Raw genomic sequence first — 22564 nt, forward strand, 5'->3', positions numbered from 1 at the left:
TCGCAAAGGGACAAATACTGTATGATCTCACCTATATGAGATAAGCAAATATTTAGAAACCAAAAGTTATTAGTGGTTACCAGAGTGGAATGGAGAGGGAAGGGGGTAGTTTTTGCTTAGGGGACATTGAGTTTATGTTAATGATGGTAGAATAACTTGAAAATGGAGAGTGATAATTGTTGCACACTATGAAGAATGTAATCAGTGTCACTGAATTTTACATGTAGAAATTGTTGAATTGGAGAATATTTTGGTGTGTATATTTTCACCACAATAAAAAATGCAAAAGAAACAAAGGATGTGGAAAGGAAAAGATGATAGAGTAGGTGCTCATGTGATAGTATCCACATCTAGACTATAGTATGAAATGCAAAGGAAAGAATAGCCACGAAGATGGTAGAGTAACTCTGGTAAAATCAAAGCCTAATTCTAAATTCATAATAGAAGGATAGTTTTAGGCTGGACCTATGCTTGTTGTTCCAACCCTGCATTGAGGTTTCAGTAGAATCAAAGTAATAGGTGCCCATATACTGTGACCCAAAGGAAAATAAATATCTTTGTCCTTTTCCACATTTAAATAGTGGTTCAGAGCCCTGGTGGTGCAGTGGTTAAGAGCTCGGCTGCTAAGCAAAAGGTTGGCAGTTCAAATCCACCAGCCACTCCTTAGAAACGCTATGGGGCAGTTCTACTCTGTCCTGTAGGGTCACTACGAGTCGGAATCGACTTGATGGCAACGGGTATGGTTTTGGTTTGGTTTAGTAATGGGCGTGAGAGGGAGGGGCAGATTTAAGGAGAGTCTTTCAATTTATGAAAACAAACTATAACTCTTACTATTCTTATTCCCACTACAATTACTTTGGAAGCACTAAAATGTGAGGAGAATACTCTGGAAGTCAGTGTCTTTTTCATTGCAGGACAATGTAAATCTGTATCCTCAGTTTTATGATTTCAGGGCCTTTCTTAAATAGGACAGTATCTGCTTGCGATTAATAGAGTGAAAAACAGAAAGGGGAAATTCGTGCATACAACAAAAGGGGTGGATGACTCCGTGAACTGAAAATAGTAAAATCCCTTAAGTGGTTTGCCTGCTTTGGCTTTGACTGTGCTATGGGAAGATAGAACCAGTATAAAATGTATCAAAATGAAGGGGGAAAAAAACAAAACAAAACAAAAACTTGGTCTCAGAGGATTACAAACAATATCTTTAATGGTCTATAATAACATCTGTGAATCCTGGTATCACTTTGTCTCAAAAATCTTAAAAGTTATATCCATTTTTTTCTGGAAGGCTGGTGGCATTTTGCCTCTTGGTATGAATTACAACCCTGGAATCTCCCCTTATTCCTCCTGTGCCAATTACTTTCTCCATAAGAAAGCATTCTTCAAAGGCTTGATTTATTTTCTAATTCCTCTTGTATTGTTTAACATGCCTTGCAAATATATTTAGAATGTATGTGTTTGAGTTGTTTTTTAATATTTATTTTATTTTTCCTAACAGTGAAAGTGAACCAAAAACAGGTTTAAAAATACCCATAAGCCCACTATGAGTAGGGGTATAAAGTTGAGTACCCATGAAGCACCTAGTGGATCAAAACATTATCAGCAGAATCTGAATTTTTCTTCTGCCCCTCAGAGTCCATGTCAGACGTACAGACAAAGTGGGAACAGAAGCAGCCTTCCATCCCATTGAGGAGTACATGGTGCATGTCGAAGAACATTTTCAGCTTCTCGCACGCAGGATGCAAGTGGACAAAAAAAGAGTATATTTGGCCACAGATGACCCCTCTTTATTAAAGGAGGCGAAAACAAAGTAAGTTAGACCAACTAGTGATTCTTGAATGAGATTTTCTCTTACAGTTGGAAAGGATTCTTAATCTCCATGACTTGTGATTCTTGTTATAATATTATTACTAATATTGGCATTTTTTAATTCATATGATTGTGTATTTGTGAACTTGTTAATCTAATCAAAGCATATTTTATTAGCCATATCTGATAATGCCTTGTAACAAAAAAGTCTAAAATGAACCCAGCCACTGACGTATGAATCATCATTATCATCATTAAAAGCATTTGCTGATTAATTATACAGGATTGTTAGCAATAAAACACACCAGGTGCTTGCCCTTCTCGTGTCACTATCTTCACTCTCAATTACGGGCAATTGAACATATATATAAGATAAAGAGTTTTCATCTTATAAATTTATACTAAAGAAAGGTAAAGAATCAAAAGATGAGTTTTATAAATGGAGGAATAGGGACTATTAATATGTATTGTACAATAACCATCATTTATGAAGACTACCTATATTTCAGGCACTCTGATAGGTGCTGGGGTTTTCTTGATAACCAAGACTATCGCTGCTCTCAAGGGACTACCAGTCTAGAGGTGAAGAGACAATTACGCAACAGTGTGAGTAATGCTACCATAGGGTTAAGCATAGGGTGTTATGAAAACACATAGGCAAAGTGCTGATCTTAATTGGAATTTCTCATTATAGAATCTGGGTGGACCTGTAGTTGGCCTTTATTTACTACCAGTAAATACAGGATTTATGAAATGTATGTGAAAGTAGAGAATGAAGGAGGAGAAAATTACAGCCTTAGCTCTGTTCAGATACCATCTTCTCGAGAAATCATCCCTGAACCCTTGACTGGGTAAAGTGCCCCTCCTCTGTACCCCTGAAACACTTCGTGCATTCTTCTGTTGTGGCGTTTAGTACTTGCTTACCTCTGTCTCCCTCACTAGATTATAAGCACTTTGCACAGTTTCCACCACTAGTAAGTGCCCAATAAATATTGTGTTTTTTTAATCCTGTCAGTTTGAAAACATTTTATTAGCAGTTAATCATTTTAAGCTATTTGGCCGTTTAATAAGGAGCCCTGGTGACACAGTAGTTAAGTGTTTGGCTAACCGAAAGGTCAGCGGTTCAAACCTACCAGCCGCTCCTCAGGAAGGTGTGGCAGTCTGCTTACATAAAGATTTAGAACTTTGGAAGCCCTACGGGGCAGTTCTACTCTGTCCGGTAGGGTTGCTATGAGTTGGTATCAACTCAATGGCAATGGATTTGGGTTTTTTGTTTTTGTTTTGGCTGTTTCATTAATTAACATATTTCTTGGCTCTTCTTTTATGTCACAGAAGAGAAACAAATTTAAAACGAGTGCTATAATTCCAGTATTTATCCAAGTCAATGGATAATAAGTTAAATCCTATTTCTACCTCCTAAGAATCTAAATTAACATTCTACAAATTGCTATATATAAATAAAAGCAAAGGGGCAAGAAGTTTATTAGCCAAGTATAACCATGGATTAATATAAGAGTTAGGGATTAAATGAACATTTGGGCACAAAACAGAAGAAAATTTCACAAACATTTTTCCATTTTGATGTTCAGACCTGTAAAAGAGAAAGTAGAAATAGTTCACCATGCTCCTTCATTTTAAAACACCATACTGAATTTGTACAGTGTTTGAAGAAAAGAGACTAGTTTTATCTCCTCTTTTACTTGTTCTTGAATGCATGACAAGCTTTATTCCTTTATTAACAAAATAATTTATGCTCATTAAAAAGTATGGAAATTAGAAAATATACAAGCAAGGAAAAAATATTATCCACAATTCCATTACTCAGTGGCAACAACTGTTCAAATACTGACATATGCCTTCCAGTTGTTTATAAAGTCACATTTTTAGTAGTTGATCATATTCTATATAATTTGAATTATGTTTCATTCAACATAACAATAGATCCTTTTTTCCAAGTCACTAAAAAATCACTGTGAATATCTTTTTTGATGACTGCATATTCACTATATGGATTTGCCATTACTTATTTGACCATTTTTCTAATATTGAACAGTTATGTTGTCTCTAGTTATTTACTTTTATAAACAATGCTGCAATAGGTGCCTAAGATTATCCACATTATTTCCTTACATTAGATTTCTAGACTTGGAAGTATTTAGATCAAAGGGTATGAACACTTTTACAGCTTTTGATCCATAGTGTATGTAGCATGACATTTTTACACCAAGCAACCCTTATAGTACAGTTGGCAGTATCTACTTAGACGGTGGGAATAATAAAACTTGAACTTCCTCTTTGTAGTCAGCAGCTATAACTCCTCTCCTCATAATAATCCAGGCACCACTTTTCTCTATATTCTATAAATAAATGTAGTTACCACATTTTATGTATAATTTTTTCCTCTTTGGAAATTCTTTAATTTTAATTTTCTGAGTCATTTCAGAGATTTTCTCAGGAATTCAAATGCTATTTCTCTCCTTCATTCTTTTATTTAAGTGTTTTTCCACTCTGAAATAACCCTGCGTTAGTCCTCTCAGGACTGGTTTTCATACTTAAACAAATCATAAAACCTCTGTCATTGTTTTAGAAGACCAAAAGCATGAACTAATCTCTCAACATGGTATATAGTGCCCAAGGTCATTCTAAAACTTTTCTGCTTCAAGAGGGTGAAGAGATAAAAATTAAAATTAAATGGTACATAGGGTTCACGTAGAGGAGACTCCATTTTGGGGGTTAGCTTATCCTTTGAAAAAGTGGTCAAGATTAGCTTTATACATGTGGCTTCTGTGTGAAGCTGAGCAGCTAATCCTTTGCTGGTTGGTATTATACCTCAGGTTTCTCAAGGTTAAAATTAAGTTCACCCACAATATTTTAGCACCAGAGTCGCAGTGACTGCGGCAACCATTGCTAATGTGGCAATATCTCTCTTAGGTAATTCACTGTTAGAGTGTTTAAATCACACAATCACTGGAAGTCAAGGAAATAAGGCAGACTAAGTCCTTTTAAAGTTGACTAGCCAATATTGACTTCCAAGATGGTGGAGACTGGTAATAGGAATGACATAGGAGGAAAAACAAACCTTTATAAATCTCCCAGATTAATTATTTACATGTTTAGGTTTGCTGTCTATCAAAAGTCCTGGGTGAGTTCTTCCTACAATTAGGTTCTTTGACATAGAAGCAAAAAACTTGTTAAAAAGTTTTTTGTAGTGATTGGTTGCGCTATGAGATGAAGAATCAGCAATAGGAGTACTAAATTTCTTCACTGTTTTTCTTTTTTAACTCCTATTATATGCTAGACACAGTACAGGGCACTAAAAATACAAAAGTAAGTAAAAGATAACATGTGGCTCCTAATTGCAGGAAATATCCAGCTGGTAGGCAGTACACATGTAATGATTAATTACAGTGTAATTAGATAACGTGCCCTAAAGAATTTATATGCTAGGTATAGTGAAATCAAGAAGAATGTCTACCTTAGTCTGTGGAAAGAATTCAGAAAAGAAAATTTGATGTTAGTTTATAACTTTAAGCTATTCCTTTGTGGGTGGTATAAAAATAAAGTTTACAAAGTAGAAGAAGAAGAAAAAAATTCTTTTTAGCATTGCCAAACTCTGCAACCTCAAGGTACAAGAATTCTTCTGCTCATCCCTTTGGGAGCAAGGGGGAATGAAGAGAACAGGATACAAGGAAGAGATTAGTCCAAAGGACTAATTGTCCACAGCTACCAAGGCCTCCACCGGACTGAGTCCGGTACAGCTAGATGGTGCCCGGCTACCACTACTGACTGCTCTGACCAGGATCACAACAGAGGGTTCTGGACAGAGCTGGAGAAGGATGTAGAGCATAATTCTACCTCACACAAAAAAGACCAGATTTACTGGCCTAAAGGACACTGGAGAAACCTCGAGAGTATGGCCCCCAGACACACTTTTAGCTCAGTAGTGAAGTTACCTCCGAGGTTCACTGTTCAGCCTGGGAGTGGACAGCCCCATAAAACCAAATGAGACTAACGAGATACAGGAGTCCAGTGACAAGGGCCAGAAGGCAGAAGGGGACAAGGAAGCTGGTGATAGGGAACCCAAGGTTGAGTAAGGATATTGCTGATGTGTTGTGAGATTGTTAACCATTGTCATAGGGCAACATTTGTAGTAACTGTTAAATGAGAAACTATTTTGTTCTGTAAGCCTTCATCTTAAGTGAGAATAACAGCACAATTCGAAGAGCGTAGTCAATGTCACTGAACTGTGTATGTAGAAGTTTTTGAAACGGTGTATCTTTGGCTATGTGTATTTTCACCAAAAAAAAAAAAAGAGGTTGAGAAGTTAGAGGGTTAATATGTAGTGGGGTTGTTAACCAATGTCATAAAACAACATGTGTACTACTGTTTCATGAGAAACTATTTGTTCTGTAAGCCTTCACCTGAAGTGCAATAAAATATAAAAAAGAAAAAAAAAAAATGAGACTGACGAGGTACAGGAGTCCAGTGACAAGGGCCAGAAGGCAGAAGGGAACAAGGAAGCTGGTGATAGGGAACCCAAGGTTGAGTAAGGATATTGTTGATGTGTTGTGAGATTGTTAACCATTGTCATAGGGCAACATTTGTAGTAACTGTTAAATGAGAAACTATTTTGTTCTGTAAGCCTTCATCTTAAGTGAGAATAACAGCACAGTTGGAAGAACGTAGTCGATGTCACTGAACTGTGCATGTAGAAATTTTTGGAATGGTGTATCTTTGGCTATGTCTATTTTCACCAAAAAAAAAGGTCGAGAAGTTAGAGGGTTGATATGTTGTGGGGTTGTTAACCAATGTCATAAAACAACGCATGTGCTACTGTTTCGTAAGAAACTATTTGTTCTGTAAGCCTTCACCTGAAGTACAATAAATAAATAAATTATAAACGCGCATATTAAAAAAAAAAATAAATTCCTTTGCTGACATACCTGTGGGCAAAAGACAAGAAAGAAGCATGTTTGTTCAGTAAAATCCAGAAGAGTCTATGCTCATTATTTAGAAGCGGAAAATCTCCCTTTCCCATTATTCTTTGTTTTTCTGCTTTCCTTAACCTTCATTAAGCAGTCTTTTGCGTAAAGAAGTAAGACCTGAAGAGCTTAGGTCCGCTTTTGGTTTGAAATGGGCCTTTAAGTCAGGAAGGGCATCAACGCTAGTGTCACCTCTCAGTAAATGGATCACTCCTTTTCTTTGTTTCACTGAGCACCCAAACCATCCTGACAAAATTGGTCTTTATTCAAGGATAAAACCTGCTCTGGTGTGTTTTAGCAATTCCTCCTCTCCTCCACCCTGCAGCCTTTTCATATTTATTTGTTGCTGTTTCTGTCCCATGCCTGGATATGCAGCTTCACAACGATTACATTAAAAGTCTTTCTGGCTGTTTTCTTTTTAGAACAAATGTGACATTTCCTTCATCTCCCTGATTCTGAGCTGAGGAGGGCAAAATGTCAAAAATAATGAGGCCAAATGGATCTGAACACTGTATACCAGTCTGAAAACAGTGCTTAGAGACTTTGCCTTCACAGTCATCATTAGAAAGGCAATGAGGGAAAGCTCCTTGGTGGCCGTGAAATGAAGAAAAGTCTGAAGCAGCTGTTAGGGGATTAGGAAAAAGTCTCAAACATAGGTAGCAGTTATTTGTTCATTTTATTTATTCACACAGTAATGTGTGGAGTACTAGGTGATGTCATGCAAAGAAAAATGAGGCACAGTCCCAACCTTTAGGGCATACTATGTTGGAGACACATGTAAACTGAATCTTGCTGTTTGAGGGTTTCTAAATAGAGACTACTATTCTTTCAACAAATGTTGACTGAAGCTGTTATATTTCAGATATTCTTCTAGGTACTGAGAATAATACAGTGAGCAAAGCAGATGAAATGCCTCCCTTACATTCCAGTTAAGGATGACAGAGGTGTGGAATGGATGCAAACAATAAATAAATAGTAAATATATATGATGACAAATGGTAATAAGAGCCATGGAGAAAAATTAAACTGGTAAAAAGGATAGAGACTGCCAAAGATATCACTGATAAGGCAGCATTTGAGCAGAGACCTAAAGGAAGTAAGGAATCAAACTAGTGGATGTCTAGGGGGAAAATGTTTAGCAGTCATGGCTGATACTTACAGAGCATTTACTACACGTCAGGTACTCTTCTAAGCATTTTACATGGCTTAATGTATTTAATTCTCATGAGATTGTATGAAGTAGGTACAATTGTTATCCCCTTTTCATATAACTTCCCAACATTTGCAACTTAAATATGAAGATCTACCTCATGAACTGAGAATATTTGATTCACTTTATATTGTTGTTGTTAGTTGCTAGCGAGTAGGCTCTGACTCATGGCAACCTTATGTAAAACAGAACGAAACAGTGCCTGGTCCTACACCATCTTCATGATCGTTGGTATGTTTGAGTTCATTGTTGTGGTTACTGTGTCAGTCTGTTTCATCGAGGGCTTCCCTTTTTGTCTCTGACCCTCTGCTTTACCAAACACGATGTCCTTTTCTAGTAATTGGTCTTTCCTGATAATGTGTCTGAAGTAAGTGAGCTGGTTTGTTTGTTTTTCTGGCAGTCCATGATATATGCAATATTCTTCGTCAGCACCTCAATTCTAGTACATCAGTTCTTCTTCTGTCTTCTTTTTCCATTGTCCAGCTTTCTTATGCATATGAGGTGATGATTGAAAAGACCAATCAGGCACACTTTAGTCATCAAAGTGACATCTTTGCTTTTTAAAACTTTAAAGAGGTCTTTTGCATCAGATTTGCCCAATGCAATAATATGTCATTTGATTTCTTTTTTTTTTTTTTTTTTTTTGAGGACTGCCCCCCCCCCTTTTTTGTTTTTTTTTTGGTGAAAATATACATAGCCAAAGATACACCGTTTCAAAAATTTTTACGTGGACAACTCAGTTACGTCGATTATGTTCTTCCAGTTGTACTGCTATTCTCACTTTAGATGAAGGTTTACAGAACAAAATCGTTTCTCATTAAACAGTTAGTACACATGTTGCCCTATGACAATGGTTAAGAACCCCACTACCTGTCAACACTGTCCTTACTCAACCTTGCGTTCTCTATCACCAGCTTTCCTGTCCCCTTCTGCCTTCTACTCCTTGTCCCTGGACTGCTGTGCCTCATTAGTCCCGTTTTGTTTTATGGGGCTGTCTAATCTCCGGCTGAACAGTGAACCTCGGGAGTGACTTCACCACTGAGCTAAAAGGGTGTCTGGGGGCCATACTCTCGGGGTTTCTCCAGTTTCTGTCAGGCCAGTAAATCTGGTCTTTTTGTGTGTGTTAGAATTTTATTCTACATCCTTCTCCAGCTCTGTCCAGAACCCTCTGTTGTGATCCCAATCAGAGCAGTCAGTGTCATTTGATTTCTTGATTGCTGCTCGTATGGACATTGATTTTCAATCTAAGTAGAATGAAATTGTTGACAACTTCTATACTACAGTAAAATTAAACCTCTAATTCAGAGTGGAGTCATTTGAACAGTGATTTCCAAAAAAAAAAAAGCCCTGTTTTAATATTTTGAGATACATGTCTCATCATAAGACTACCAAAATGTTACTTGGTGTACATCTACAAAAAATTTGCTTTCATTAATGTATTAGATTGGCATTCCAATATTATTATTGGTTGGAAATAGATGGTGATTTAAGAAAGGGGGGAGGTGAGGGGAGACTATTAGTTCACATAAATTTTTAAAAAAATATTCATCTCTTCTTAGCATTTTTAACTTATAATATCAATAAAACATTTATAAAGTCTAACCTATGTTGAATTATCACAATTCTAAACTAAAAATGTAAATTAAATTTTGTCATGATATTTATACTCTAGAAGAAAAACTTAGTGAACCAAATAAGAAAAACAGCTTAAAAAACTCAGAGAGGTCACTTGTTACAAAAAGAATAAAGATCTTCCTGTTTTCAATTTTTGTGAATTGAGAAAAGACATTTTGATGTGTGTGTGTGCTTTTTTATACGACATGCCAATAACTTTTAATATACAGGGAATTCCAGAATGGTTTCCACCCCAATGATGGATTCAAAGATGCCTCACTGACTACTCTATTGAGTGTCATAATTAAAGCTCTCCTTACTGTTAGAAACAGAAAAGCTCTTGGTCAAGGAGCAGGTCTGCTTCCTGAGAGGATATTGTGGTTTTAGTGACTGTGTGTAAATTTCTTTTTTCAGGTACCCCAATTATGAATTTATTAGTGATAACTCTATCTCTTGGTCAGCTGGACTGCACAATCGATATACAGAAAATTCACTTCGGGGTGTAATCCTGGATATACACTTTCTCTCCCAGGCAGACTTCCTAGTGTGTACTTTTTCATCCCAGGTAAGTGACAGTAGGGCATTTTAAAATTGCCAGTATTTTTTGGTCTTACTGGGGTCAGGAAAATTGTTCTTTTGCTTTTATTTTACCTTTTTTTAATGTTAGTTATCAGGACTCAGGTCAATTTTCCTGATATTTAGTAATGATCCCTTTGGTGAGATAATGAGAAGATTCTGTAAAATAGCTATTTCCGTGCACTGAATATTTAGTTGTTTGCAAGCAATGGTTGAATACCTCTCCACTGAAGCCAGTTACTGAAGTTGTTTAAAGTACTTGGCTTGTTCACAGCATTTAACAGAAACAGCAAGTAATTAAGCTTACTTAATACTTTCTGATTTTGCACGCACTCAATGTATAACCAGAATCTGACCATTTTTACACATCGTTACACTGATACTGAGTGCCTCAAATGCACAGCATTTTGCTTCACTTGATTGCTTTATATAAAATAAGAAAGAGTAAGTGTAATTCTTTAAGTCTTATTACATTTCTACCAAGTAGGAAACTGTACATTACATTTAACCAATACCTTCAATCATTCTTCTGAGTTTAATTGTTGCAGATTAATTATATGTTATGGGCTTGGTGTGTGTATGTTTTTATGACTGGTCCAATCAGCCTTATATGCTCAGTGGAATAATTAAAATAGCAATATTTGTTGTGGATTTTATTCTGCTCTCTAATTTATGCACATATTATTGGCTAGTTCATTTAACATGCTGTTAAATGACTATTTTGTGTTCAGCATTCTGTTAGGTGCAGAGGGGAGTTCAAAGGAGATTGAAGACACAGATCTTTCCCTGGTCTAGAATCTAGTACGCAAAATACACATGAAAAAACTAGAGGAAAATTACCAAGAAATATAAATTGCTATAAGATAAATGTATGCCCAAGTCCTGAGAAGAAGCAGAGAGTAGAAAATGTGAAAACGGAAAGCCACATCATTTTCATGGGAACATAGTTCAGAAAATAAAAAAAAGACAGTTTTTTATTACATAGTAGTATCATTGTTGGAAAGATACCTACCCAGGCGAAGGCTATGCCTTCCTTCAATGTGGAATAAGAATATAACTGTACTATATACACAGAGCAGGAGTCACACAACAATTCTCATCAGAAGGGAAAACTTCCTTGGCTTTCAAGTTCCCATGAAGGCATCCACTGCTAATATTTCTTCCTAATTAGGGTGAGGATCCTGTCTTTGAGAAGCGCTCTTTTCCAATTTCATGGTGGGGGCATTTTACCTACCTTGTCCCTCCCAGCTGTTTTTGGGAATCTGGCTATGTACCTACCTGATCAACAGGTGCAAGTAACTAGTAACAACTTGCACACCTTTCTGAATATTTCTTGTTAGAATGAGTGAATCAAGGGTCACTTTCCCAGCTGTACTGCCTCCCCTTTAGGCCTTAGTTTTAGGCCTCTAGTCCATGGTTTCTCAACCTCAGCACTGTTGGCATTTTGAGCCACGTAATTCCATGTTGCGAGGAGCCATCCCGTGCATTGTAGGATGTTTAGCAGTATCCCTGGCCTCTACCCATTATATGCCATTAACACTGTTACCTCAGGTTGTGGCAACCAAAAATGTCTTCAGACATTGCCCGATGTCCCCTGAGGGGCAAAATCTACCATTTGAGAACCACTGCTCTTGTCATAGGAGCTCTGGTGGCACAACAGTTAAGCGATTGGCTACTAAGCAAAAGGTTGGTGGTTCGAACCCACCCAGCTGCTCTGTGGAAGAAAGACCTAGAGATCTGCTTCTGTAAAGGTTACAGCCTAGACAACCCTATGGGGCAATTCTTCTCTGTCACATAGGGTCTCTGTGAGTTGAAAATCGACTCAATGGCACCTAACAACAACAGCTTTAGTCATAAAACTCTAAAATTAAATAAATACATACATGACTGAACATTTACCTACCTTACATGTGGGTAGGTACTGAGATTTATACGGATGTGCTCGATTCTTTGCTTTCCTTCTTCTCGGCTTCCTTAATAATACCATTAGGCTCATTCTGGAAAGAAAGGCTGGCCTTGGCCTTATGTTATATCCTTCTGGTGTTACAATATGAACGTGGAGAACAGAACCTACAAGAGATAATATGCATAGCAGTTACAAGTATAGACAGACTGCCTGGGTTCAAAACGTAAATCTAACCACTTACTAGTAGTATAATCTTGGGCAAGTTCCTTAACTTTCCTGGGCTTTAATTTTGGCATCTGTAAAATGATCATAATGATAGAACCTTATTTGGATATTGAGGTGGTTAAATTAGATAATATCTAAAAACAGTGTCTGGCAGTTAGCAAAAGCTTGGGAAATATTAGCCTTTATTATTATTAGTGTAGTTTGCTATTATTGTAATTGCTTTGTTTTTATCATTTAGTTTCTTCATTTCCAGAGTCCCCATTGATTTTGCTTGCCCTGTATGAGCCTCTGGCTGAATTTGAAGTTTGAGTTCCAAATATTTTTAATCCCCATTTTGTTATAGTCTCAGTATTCTACCAGGGATCTCTGTTGACCTATGACGTTCCCAGTATAAAATTAGCTTATTGGTAAAGTAGCACACTTGAAAGCAAAGTTCTCATGGTCTTGGTTCTATGTCTAGTTGTAATTCTAGCACTAGAACTTGGACAAACCACTTAATCTCTTTGTATTTTAGTCCCTATCTGCAAAATTAAAAATAATGTCCAAACCCAGCTGCATTTTAAAATTAAATATAGCATTTGAGAATTGCCCTTCAAGTTCCTGGAATCCAGATGCTGTAAGAAATTGAGGTGATAGTTAACTCATTCAAGTTCCATTTGCTCATAAGAGTTAAGAATGAGCATCTCCATTCAGTTTTTGATGATCTTCCTGAATGCTGAGGTTTTAAAGAACTTTCAGGTAATCCTAAATTGCTTCACTGAGCAGATTAACAATCCCTACTAGTAGTTTCATTTTAAATAAATGCAAAATAAAAATAAAAAATAAATGCAATAAATCTTCATTAACTGAGATAAACCACAGCTGGAGATTTGGGAAAATTTGACCTGAGTTCAGTATTCACAATGTATAAAGGAAGGATCTTATAAACAAAGTGATAATATTCTCTCTTTTGTCTTCACCTATTCTTAGAAAAAGTTCTGAAACCCATTTTCTCTATAATGAAAATATTGATTACTCAAAATGTTACCTCTCCATGGATATAGTTATAGTTTAACTTTGTCACTAAGTGTTAAGCTCAAGAAATGTAGCTCATGACACAATAGAAGGTCCCAGTTCAAATGGGAGAAAAATGTAGAACAAAACTCAGATTCATAAAAAATACCAGACTTATTGGACCAACAGAGACTAGAGGAACCCCTAGACTATCATCGTAAGATACCCTTTTAACCTGGAACTGAAACTACTCCCTGAGGTCACCTTTCAGCTCAATAATAGATTGGCCTATAAAATAAACAATAACACCTGTGAGGAATGTGCTCCTTTAAACAATCAACTATATGAGAGACCAGACAGTTGACAGTTGCACAAAAGCAAAGATGAGAAGACAAGGAGGGGCCGGGAACCTGAATGAATGGAAACAGGGCAGGCTGGGTGGAAATGGTGAGAGTGCTGACACATTACGGGGATTGTAACCAATGTCACAGAACAATTTGTGTAAGAATTGTTGAATGGGAATCTAATTTGCTGTGTAAACTTTCACCTAAAACAATAAAATATTCAAAAACAAAAAAGAAATGCAACTCAGACTGTGGAATATTAGCTGCCATCCAGTGAGCAGAGAAGGTCTTCTTTGGACATAGGTATCTTTTATGAAGCCCTAAAACTACACTAGTCAGGTAGATGCATACTGTATCTTCCCCAGAGATGAGTCTAGTTTATGTTGGTCCAAGTATGCTGCTTATTTACCCAGCACACTTAAAACTCTTTAGAACAGAAATGGCAGCTATGTTTTATCTCACTTGCTAGTGCCGGGTGATTATCAGTAACTACCTTCTTCTCTGTTGAGAAGAGTTCTGAGACCAAGCCCTGTATCAGCAGAAAAGACCATGTGATTGTAGGAAAAGAGAGTGGCAGCATTTGTGTCAAGTATTTACAATCCTAATCCTAAACCTTAAATTCTTTAACGGCAGGAACTACTCTATGTCTTACTCATTTTTATACTACCATTGCCCAGCATGCAGTACTGTGGGGTTCTTAATAAAGGTCATACTGAAATTAACTAACCCATATTCTTAAAGGACCTTGCAACATATATATGTATTTCTTTTTCTCCCAGAGATCTTAATTATAATAACCTTTTGTAAGTAAGTAAATAAAGCACAAAGTTGAAGAATGACTTGACTTGCACCATCATCTGAGAGCAAATGGACTGACAACTTATGACTAGAATTCACTATTTCTCAGCCTCTCAGTCCTGGAGCCCCATCTCTTTGGCCAACGGTTTTCAAATTGCTGTGAAGGAGAGCTTTTATATATTATATTAACAGATGTTTTTTTTTTCATTCTTTCCCAAGGTCTGTCGAGTTGCTTATGAAATCATGCAAACACTGCATCCCGATGCCTCTGCAAACTTCCATTCTTTGGATGACATCTACTATTTTGGAGGCCAGAATGCCCACAACCAGATTGCCATTTATCCTCACCAACCTCGAACTGCAGATGAAATCCCCATGGAGCCTGGAGATATTATTGGTGTGGCTGGAAATCATTGGAATGGCTATTCTAAAGGTGTCAACAGAAAACTGGGAAGGACGGGCCTATATCCCTCCTACAAAGTTCGAGAGAAGATAGAAACAGTCAAGTACCCCACATATCCTGAGGCTGAGAAATAAAGCTCAGATGGAAGAAATGAACAACCAAACTCAGTTCAAACCGTTTGAGCCAAACAGTAGACCGAGAAGGCCCTGACGAAACAATGTGTGGTTAAATGAGTGGACACCCTCAGCATTGATTGCAACTGAGAACAGACAGATGCTTCATTGGTGGAATTCCTCTTTAACAAGGGCTGCAACGCCCATACACAGTCCAATAATGTACTCACATATAACATGCAAACAGAGGTTGTTTTCTACTTTGCCCCTTCTTTCAAGATTGTCCCCATGAAACAAACACTGCCACAATGTATAATTTAAATGACACAGACATATTTTGTGTGAGACTTCAAACATGGTGCCTGTATCTGAGAGACCTGTGTGACCCAATGAGAAGACCCAAATAGCTCCCTACTGTTAGGAGAGTTAACTCTTAGCCAGTGGTGGTGGTGTGACCACTGAGTTCACTCTAGTCAACAGATTCAGAATGAGAACAGCTATTTTTTTCCTTTATAAGGTTATCTGGTTTTTGTTTTTGTTTTTTTTTTAAATAATTGCATCAGTTCATCCACCTCATCATTAATAAGTGAAAATAAAATATTTACACTCCATTAGGAACTTTTGTAAAACAATGCCATGAACAGATACTTTAGTACTTAATGTTTCTGGACATTCTCTTTGATAACAAAAAATAAATTTTAAAAAGAGGAATTTTGTAAAGTTTCTATAATTTTGCATCATTGGATGATGTGGTGGTCAGCTTTATAGTGGAAGAACCATGATAAAAAAAAAAAGGAGCTTTATAGTTTTTCTGCTTCTTTTTTCTTTTTTTCTGCTTCTGATAGAGTGACTAATCACGGCTTAGCTCAGACAGTCATTGGCCTATTTTAATACTGAAAACTGAGTTTAGTTGGTGTACATTACAAATTCGCTAAGAATACTTTTTGGGAGTTTTCATTCTCTTATTTTGGATATTGTTTAATTATTTTTAACTGAATAAATTAATCATACTCCTTGCCCGCAGAGGAACTGTTAGCACCATTTCTAAACCTAACCATTTCAAACTTGTTTAGTAACCTTTCTTATTGTGGCTGTTGTCACTTTTTGTGAGTTGGGTCCTTCACTTTATCTGCGTACCAACTTGTGCCCTTTTCTATCATGTCCTGCTTTTAAGAATACCAGAATCTTTGGGGCTAGGAAGCTGGCTCTGTTTCTGAAGTATGTGTCTCACATTTGTAGACTTTGGTTAACAAAAGAGAAAAGGATCATTGTGAGACCCAAAATGAACTTGGGGTTATCTCTTCCACATATTTCCTTGTAGTAATACCATGTCAGATCACTTCAGAAGATACACTTTGATATTCCCGCTGAACATCACTTTTCTCCTCATAGAAAAACTCCCTATTGGTATATAGCCTGCCTCCTACAGATGCCTGGCAGGAACATTTCGTAGTACGTGTTTTACCTTCTAAAAGAAAAACTTGATCTATGTAGGAACCAGTAGCACACTGGTTCCAGACAGAAAAGCTTAGTTAGCCCCTGGCCTTCACATCCTTAAAATGAAAATACCTGTATGCAAAATCTCAACAAACTTCCCTAAATTCTTTCTACCTCTCGATTCAAGGTTCCCAAAGAGCAAAGACTGACTGTCTAGAGTATTAGTAAGCAATTTTCAATTTAGTTTTGGTACAAGTCATTTGAAATAAAAATCTCCAGTGAGCCAAGATAATGAGTTACTTTCCAGCTTCCATCTCACTTGTCATCAGAACATCCATAACTAAGGGTCTGACTTGTGCCCTTCTAGGAGAGCCAAAGGTAAATCAGTCTCTTTTTTCATTCTAAATTGATGCAGTTCCAGAAATAAAAGGACTGAAGAACAGAAAGATGGTGGAAATAAATTAAGGAGTGGTTTCCAAATGGTGGCAAAGATTTAATTTTGGATAGTGTATCTTTCAGTTCTTTAATTCCTGTTTGATTCTTTTTTATAGTTTATATTTCTCTACTGAAATTTCCTCTATTTACTACAAGCATGCTTTCCTTTACTTCATTTAACATAGTTGTAATAACTGCTTTAAAATCTTTTTTCTGCTAAGTCCACCATCTGAATCATCTCACAGTTGGTCTTTTCTCCAGAGATTGATCATATTTTCCTGGTTCTTTATATGTTGAGTAATTTTAGATTGTATCCTGAACATATGTATTATATTGTGGATTCTGTTATATTTCTCCAATGTGTGATGATTTTTTGGTTTATGTTAATATACAGTTAACTTTACTAGACTCAAACTGTAAACTCTCTTGGACAGTAGCCCAAATCTCACTTCAGTTCTTTTCTCTTTAGCTGGAGTCTGTCCTACACATGTAAGGTTCAGGGGTCAAGCAGAGATCTGAGTAGAGTTTATATACAGAATTTGGGGGCTCTCCTTCTGTGGCTCTTTTTTTCCAAGATTTTCCCCCTAACTTTCCAGCAGCTACAGTTGCCTTGTACTCTGTCCTCTGGTTTCTTGACCAGAAAGACTGCAGTTTTCTATTAACCTAAAAGCCATAAAGACAGGAAACTCACAGCAGACCATTTCTTTCAAGTTTCAACTTTTCTCCCGAATTTGCCTGCTTTTTTGTTTAGTCTCCAGTGCCTTCAGGTAAGGTTTTTGTTTTGTTTGTTTTTTTTTTAATTTTGTTAAGAGTTTATAGTTGTTACTTGTGGAAAGATCACTTCAGTAGACACTCCACCATACAGGAAGTAGAACTCCTAGACAGAAACTGAAAATGATAAAAAGTGTGTGGAGGGGTGGCAGGGGTAAGCAGGCTTAGTTCTGTGATGGCCCGTGTTTAGACTCTGGCATCAATAGCTAAGCAGCCGGTTGCCTCAGGCAGCAAGTATGAGCTAGCCAAATTGCTACACCTGCAGGAATGAATGGCTAATTAACTGCTGACCACATCTTTCTGAAAACTTTTCTGATCCTCTTTCTTAGAAATCATCATGTACTTGGTGGTGATTCCGCCTATACACACTGCCGTGCTGGGAGGGCTGACATCTCCTCACCACTGTTATATTTTCTCCACAAGGACCTTGTACTTAAAAACCCTGAATGGTTTTAAATTGGATGACCAGTGCTAGATTAGAGTGATTTTGAACTTTTCCTTGTTAGAAGACCCATTTCTGAAGAGATTTATCTGGAACCAAATTATTAGCTTGAGCTTATTGAATGTGAGTAACAGAATCCTGCATATTAATGATAAAGCTGTTATAAAAGGGCTTACCATGGCTTTTCTGGTCACTCAAGTCTGATTTAGTGCTGAGCTGGGCACTTAAAGCGTTTATGCCTGCTATGAAAGGGCTCTCAGTCCAAGGTTTCTTTGTATCCCAAATAAATAAGAGACTAGTTGCTTCCTTTTCTGGGCTTTGGTTTTTTCCTGTTACATAGAGCTAAGCCTGTTCTCTGGGTTCCCTCTTAGGAAGGTAGAGAAGGTGAACAGTCCCAGCTTCTAAAGAGTTGAGGGTTAAAAGAGAAAAAGCACATTTAAAACCTGTCTCATAGAGTGACCATTGTCATCACTATTCAGTTCCCAGAGAGTAAGTCAGTGTATTCAGTGAGCAGGAAAAAGTGTTGGGGTCTAAATAGTACATCTACTAAGAGTCTCCTTCTCTGCCCCATTCAGAGTCTCCTACTTGAGGGGAAATAGACAAGTCCCCTTTAGCCATACTTAACTGCCTGATGTTTCATGTGTGCTCCCTGTAGACTGTGCAATAGCTGGGATCGGTAGACCTATGTAGAATAGATGTGTGGCTTGGGGATTGGTGAATCTGGTAACTTGGCTATAACACCCAATTTATGCCAGATACAGACTCTGGAGAATTTTTTAAATGCAGTGCCCAAAGGGGAGCACAAAGGAGAATTTGTCTGTATTCTTACTGGTTCCTGACAGCAGTCTCCCTCATGGAAACATGGAGTAGCTATTCCAGGATCCATAGCAGGGCAAAGGCAGGCCTTGGCAAGTTCTTTGGTTTCAACTGTCATTGACATTATGCATGTTTGAGCACTAGCCCTTCCCTTGTACATTTGCTTCTGGTTCTTTATATAAATCAGAATCTCTGACCTGCTCAGCTGTTCAGCCTTCCACTTCCAGTCCAGTTCAGTGGCCACAGTAGACCTGCTTTACTCTTTTCCTTATCCTTAAATAAGACAATTTTGTATTCCTACCACCTTCAGACAGTGATCTCATGTGAATGGTTCTCTTGACCCTACCAGTCATGCAGTTCCTATCCTAATAACTATAGTTTGGTCATTGGCATTTCCAATATATAAAGGGAAGTAAACATCCCCTAGGAGAGTTTTAGGTAAGATATTTCTGGACCTGGGGCATAATGATACCGTGTATTCATGTCAACTTAAAAGATTCCAAAGATTTTTCACAAATCAGCATCACTACAGTTGAGGGTAGCATGGCTAGGCCACACTTTGCGTAAAACTATGTCAATCTGGACAGAACCTGTACTTTTTTAAAAACAATGTATTGAAGGCCATGGCCACTTGATGTTTTGGGAAGTGAGCCAGGAAGAGAGTTCAGAGATCTTACTGACCTCCTACTGTCTGTAACAGTTCTGTATAACCTCCTCCCCTACCAGTGTCCCATGAAGGCTATTGTTGCCTAACTAACTGCTTGTGTGGGTAAAGAAAAGGCCCTTAACAAAAGAAAAAAGTGCGTTTGTTCCCAGCTGGGTATGAGAACATCTGTGGAGGCTGGGAATGTGCAGTACTCTGTATAGACTGCACAGATATTTTAGACTGTGGGTGTGACCAGTAGCCTGAGGAATGCTGGGACTTTGATTCCAGGCCAGTCTTATCTCTAGTGAATTGAAGCACCTAAGAATTTCTGGCCCAGCAAAAGAAATGGGGGGTAATGGGTACAGAAGCAGAAAACCTAGCTCTCAACTTTGTTTCCCCTTGTCATAGTGCCTCTAAGCAGATAATGTCCCTGGATCTCAGATTCTCTGGTATCAACAGTATTTCTCACCAAAGATCACTGAACTGGGATTCAGAATACCTGGCTTCTGATTTTGACTCTGGCATTAAATGTGGACAGATCAAATAGTTTGGGAGGGCTTCATTTTCTTCATCTGTGGAATGAATTGGTTGGATTTATCCAAGATTAGCAAATTTGATTGTCTAGTTGGGCTCCATATGTCTAAAGAGGGCAGCCACCACTCAGCTTCAGCTGATTATTGTCATAAGGACACAATGTCTTCCTGTTTTTCAAGATAAGCAAAATAACTTTTTTATGCAAAATCTTCAGATTTTTAAATATTGGCAGCTAATTCAAAAAATATATAAATCACTAATGGGGGCAAATAAAATACTTGTGGCTACTTTTGGTCCATTGTTCATGAGTTTACAGCCTCTGGTCTAGACCGAGAAGGTTCTTTTCTAATTCAAGATTCCATCTCTGGAAGGGATTGGTAAGGTGGGTAATAGCTGAACAATGCTTTCAGTGTCAGCTGATGTGCATGCTTCAATTCTTTGAAAATGTCTGCCTGGCTAGTTCTCATCCTGGGATTATAAGTAACTTAGTATGCAAAACAACAGGGTGCTTTGGCAGCTTAGACCTTGGACCCTCTCAGACTCTTCCTCGAGGACCCAAAGCTGGGATGTAGTGCCCCATTTCAACTGCCCTTAGCACCAATCTTGATTTCCTATGCTCAAGTTCGCTCAGAGGCCATGACTCAACATGCCACGAACGAGGTTCCAGCTTAGGGAGTTTCTGCTGTTTTTCTCCATTACACCCAAATACCAAGAGATCAGAGTATGCTTCCAGCCTCTGGTTCCCAAGGTAGCAAAAGATACTGGGATTCCTGGTAGATTTTAAGAAAGTGTGGTGAACTAGAGAGGTGCCGAGTGACTGAAGATGAGAAATTTTTCTGTTTTCAAAAAAGGGAAGAACATGAATTACTGAATATAGATTGATAAATTTGTCTTCAGTTATGATTAAAGTTTTTAGACTACATTATTAAAAAAATAACAGTGATAACTGCGTAAGAACCAGACATACCAGACTAATTTCGTATTTTGATATGGCTGTTAGAATAATGAGAATTACAATATTAGCTTACATTTATTGAATACTTTCTATGTACCTGGGGTGGTTCTATGCACTTTATCTGGGTTAATTTACTTAATCCTCACTATAATCATAAGGTAGATACTATCATTACCCCCATTTTATTGACTAAGAAACTGAAACACAGTCTTAAGTAATTTGTCCAGGTCATAAAGCTAGAACATGGTAGAGCCAGGATTCAAATGCAGACTTTTAACCACTTCAAGGAACAGGATGTCAGCATGGCATTAACTATGTTACTGTGGATGAGACAGAGCAACCGAGGCTACATGGCCATAGGTAGTTGTATTAAAAATTAGTTGTATTACTTTATTCAGAAGATTTGATTTTAACTCAAGTCTCTGCTGTTTTGTCATAGGGCTTTGTCCTGACTTGGTCTTATATTTTATTAATGTTTTGAAAAAAGGAAATTGTTAGGAGCAATATAATGTAGTGGTTAAAAGAATGGGCTTTATTGTCAACCTGCTTGAGTTCAAATCTCAGGTCCTCTACCTACTGGCATTGTAACCTTGAGCAAGTAACTAAACCTCTCTGGACTTTAGTTTACCTGTTAATAAAATGAAAATAATACTAGTAACTGCTTCATAAGGTTTTCATGAGGGTTAAATGAGTTAATATCTGTAAATCTCTTAACCCAGTGCCTGGTACAAAGCTCAACAAATGTGAGCTATTATTATCATTGCATTGTTATCAGATTTTCTAACAACTGAAAGCTGATACGATAGTAAATTGTATTGTTTGAGAAAATCAGGATCTCTAAAAGTTGCTTAAAAATTGGAACGGAAGGATAAATCTAGTACCTAATCAGTGCTGAGAATTGCTGCATTAGCTAATGAATGCTAGAGCACTTCACATACTGTAGAACTTACAAATGTAATTTACTCTTAGATCCAAATAGCCAGTTATGCCTCAGTTCAGCATGTGGTAGATACAACTAGAGGATTCAGCTGCCCATAAACTTAATATAAGACAATATTGTGCGGTGACACCCTCCCCCCACTCCCCTCCACACCAGTCAAAAAGTTCTGCAGACAAGGAAAGTATCGGACTCCTGAATCCTATTGCTTGGTATTCCATGATAGCATCTCCTGATATTGCTGAGGCTGCCATGTGAAGAAGCATGCAGGCTTGTTTTATGTGACTGCAGTGTGCAGAAGCAGCAACAACGAGAATAAGTTTAACTCAGCACATGAAAGAACTTTCTAATTGTGTTTTTGAAAATAACACAAGCTAATTTAGGTGATAGCTTCCTGTCCTTGCAGGCATGTCCAAACAGAATTGGATGCCAAAGAGAACCTCAAGCATGTGACAGGAGTTAGATAAGCTCCAAATTCCCCTCCAGCCCTAAATTTCTAAAGAGGTCATGGTACAGACAGATTCCATCCAAGTCATAAGTGCTGCCATCCTTAAAGTGCCTGGGTTAGGAGCCTGGGCAGCTTGATCAGGTAGCAAAACGAACAAAAGCCTATCTGTT

The 22564-nt window shown here is 37.6% G+C and overlaps 1 protein-coding gene across 12 annotated transcripts in view; it reads left to right on the top strand.

Moving 5' to 3' along the window:
- The window catches only part of FUT8 (fucosyltransferase 8), a 361848-nt gene extending 339747 nt beyond the window's left edge, over nucleotides 1-22101 (top strand). For 9 of the 12 annotated variants that reach the window (XM_004370955.2, XM_023726291.1, XM_004370956.2 and 6 more), the window contains 3 exons: nucleotides 1634-1810; nucleotides 10030-10180; nucleotides 14677-22084. In XM_004370955.2, the coding sequence (XP_004371012.1) occupies nucleotides 1634-1810; nucleotides 10030-10180; nucleotides 14677-14994 (646 nt within the window). In that variant the 3' untranslated portion in view covers nucleotides 14995-22084. Of the gene's footprint in view, nucleotides 1-1633; nucleotides 1811-2318; nucleotides 2893-10029; nucleotides 10181-14676 lie in introns of those variants that run through there. The other 3 variants (XM_023726299.1, XM_023726300.1, XM_023726298.1) reach the window with 3 other exon arrangements.
- Nucleotides 22102-22564: the final 463 nt, after the last annotated feature.

This window comes from Trichechus manatus, unplaced genomic scaffold, assembly GCF_000243295.1.
Source record: "Trichechus manatus latirostris isolate Lorelei unplaced genomic scaffold, TriManLat1.0 scaffold00010, whole genome shotgun sequence".
In the NCBI taxonomy this organism is placed as follows: domain Eukaryota; kingdom Metazoa; phylum Chordata; class Mammalia; order Sirenia; family Trichechidae; genus Trichechus; species Trichechus manatus.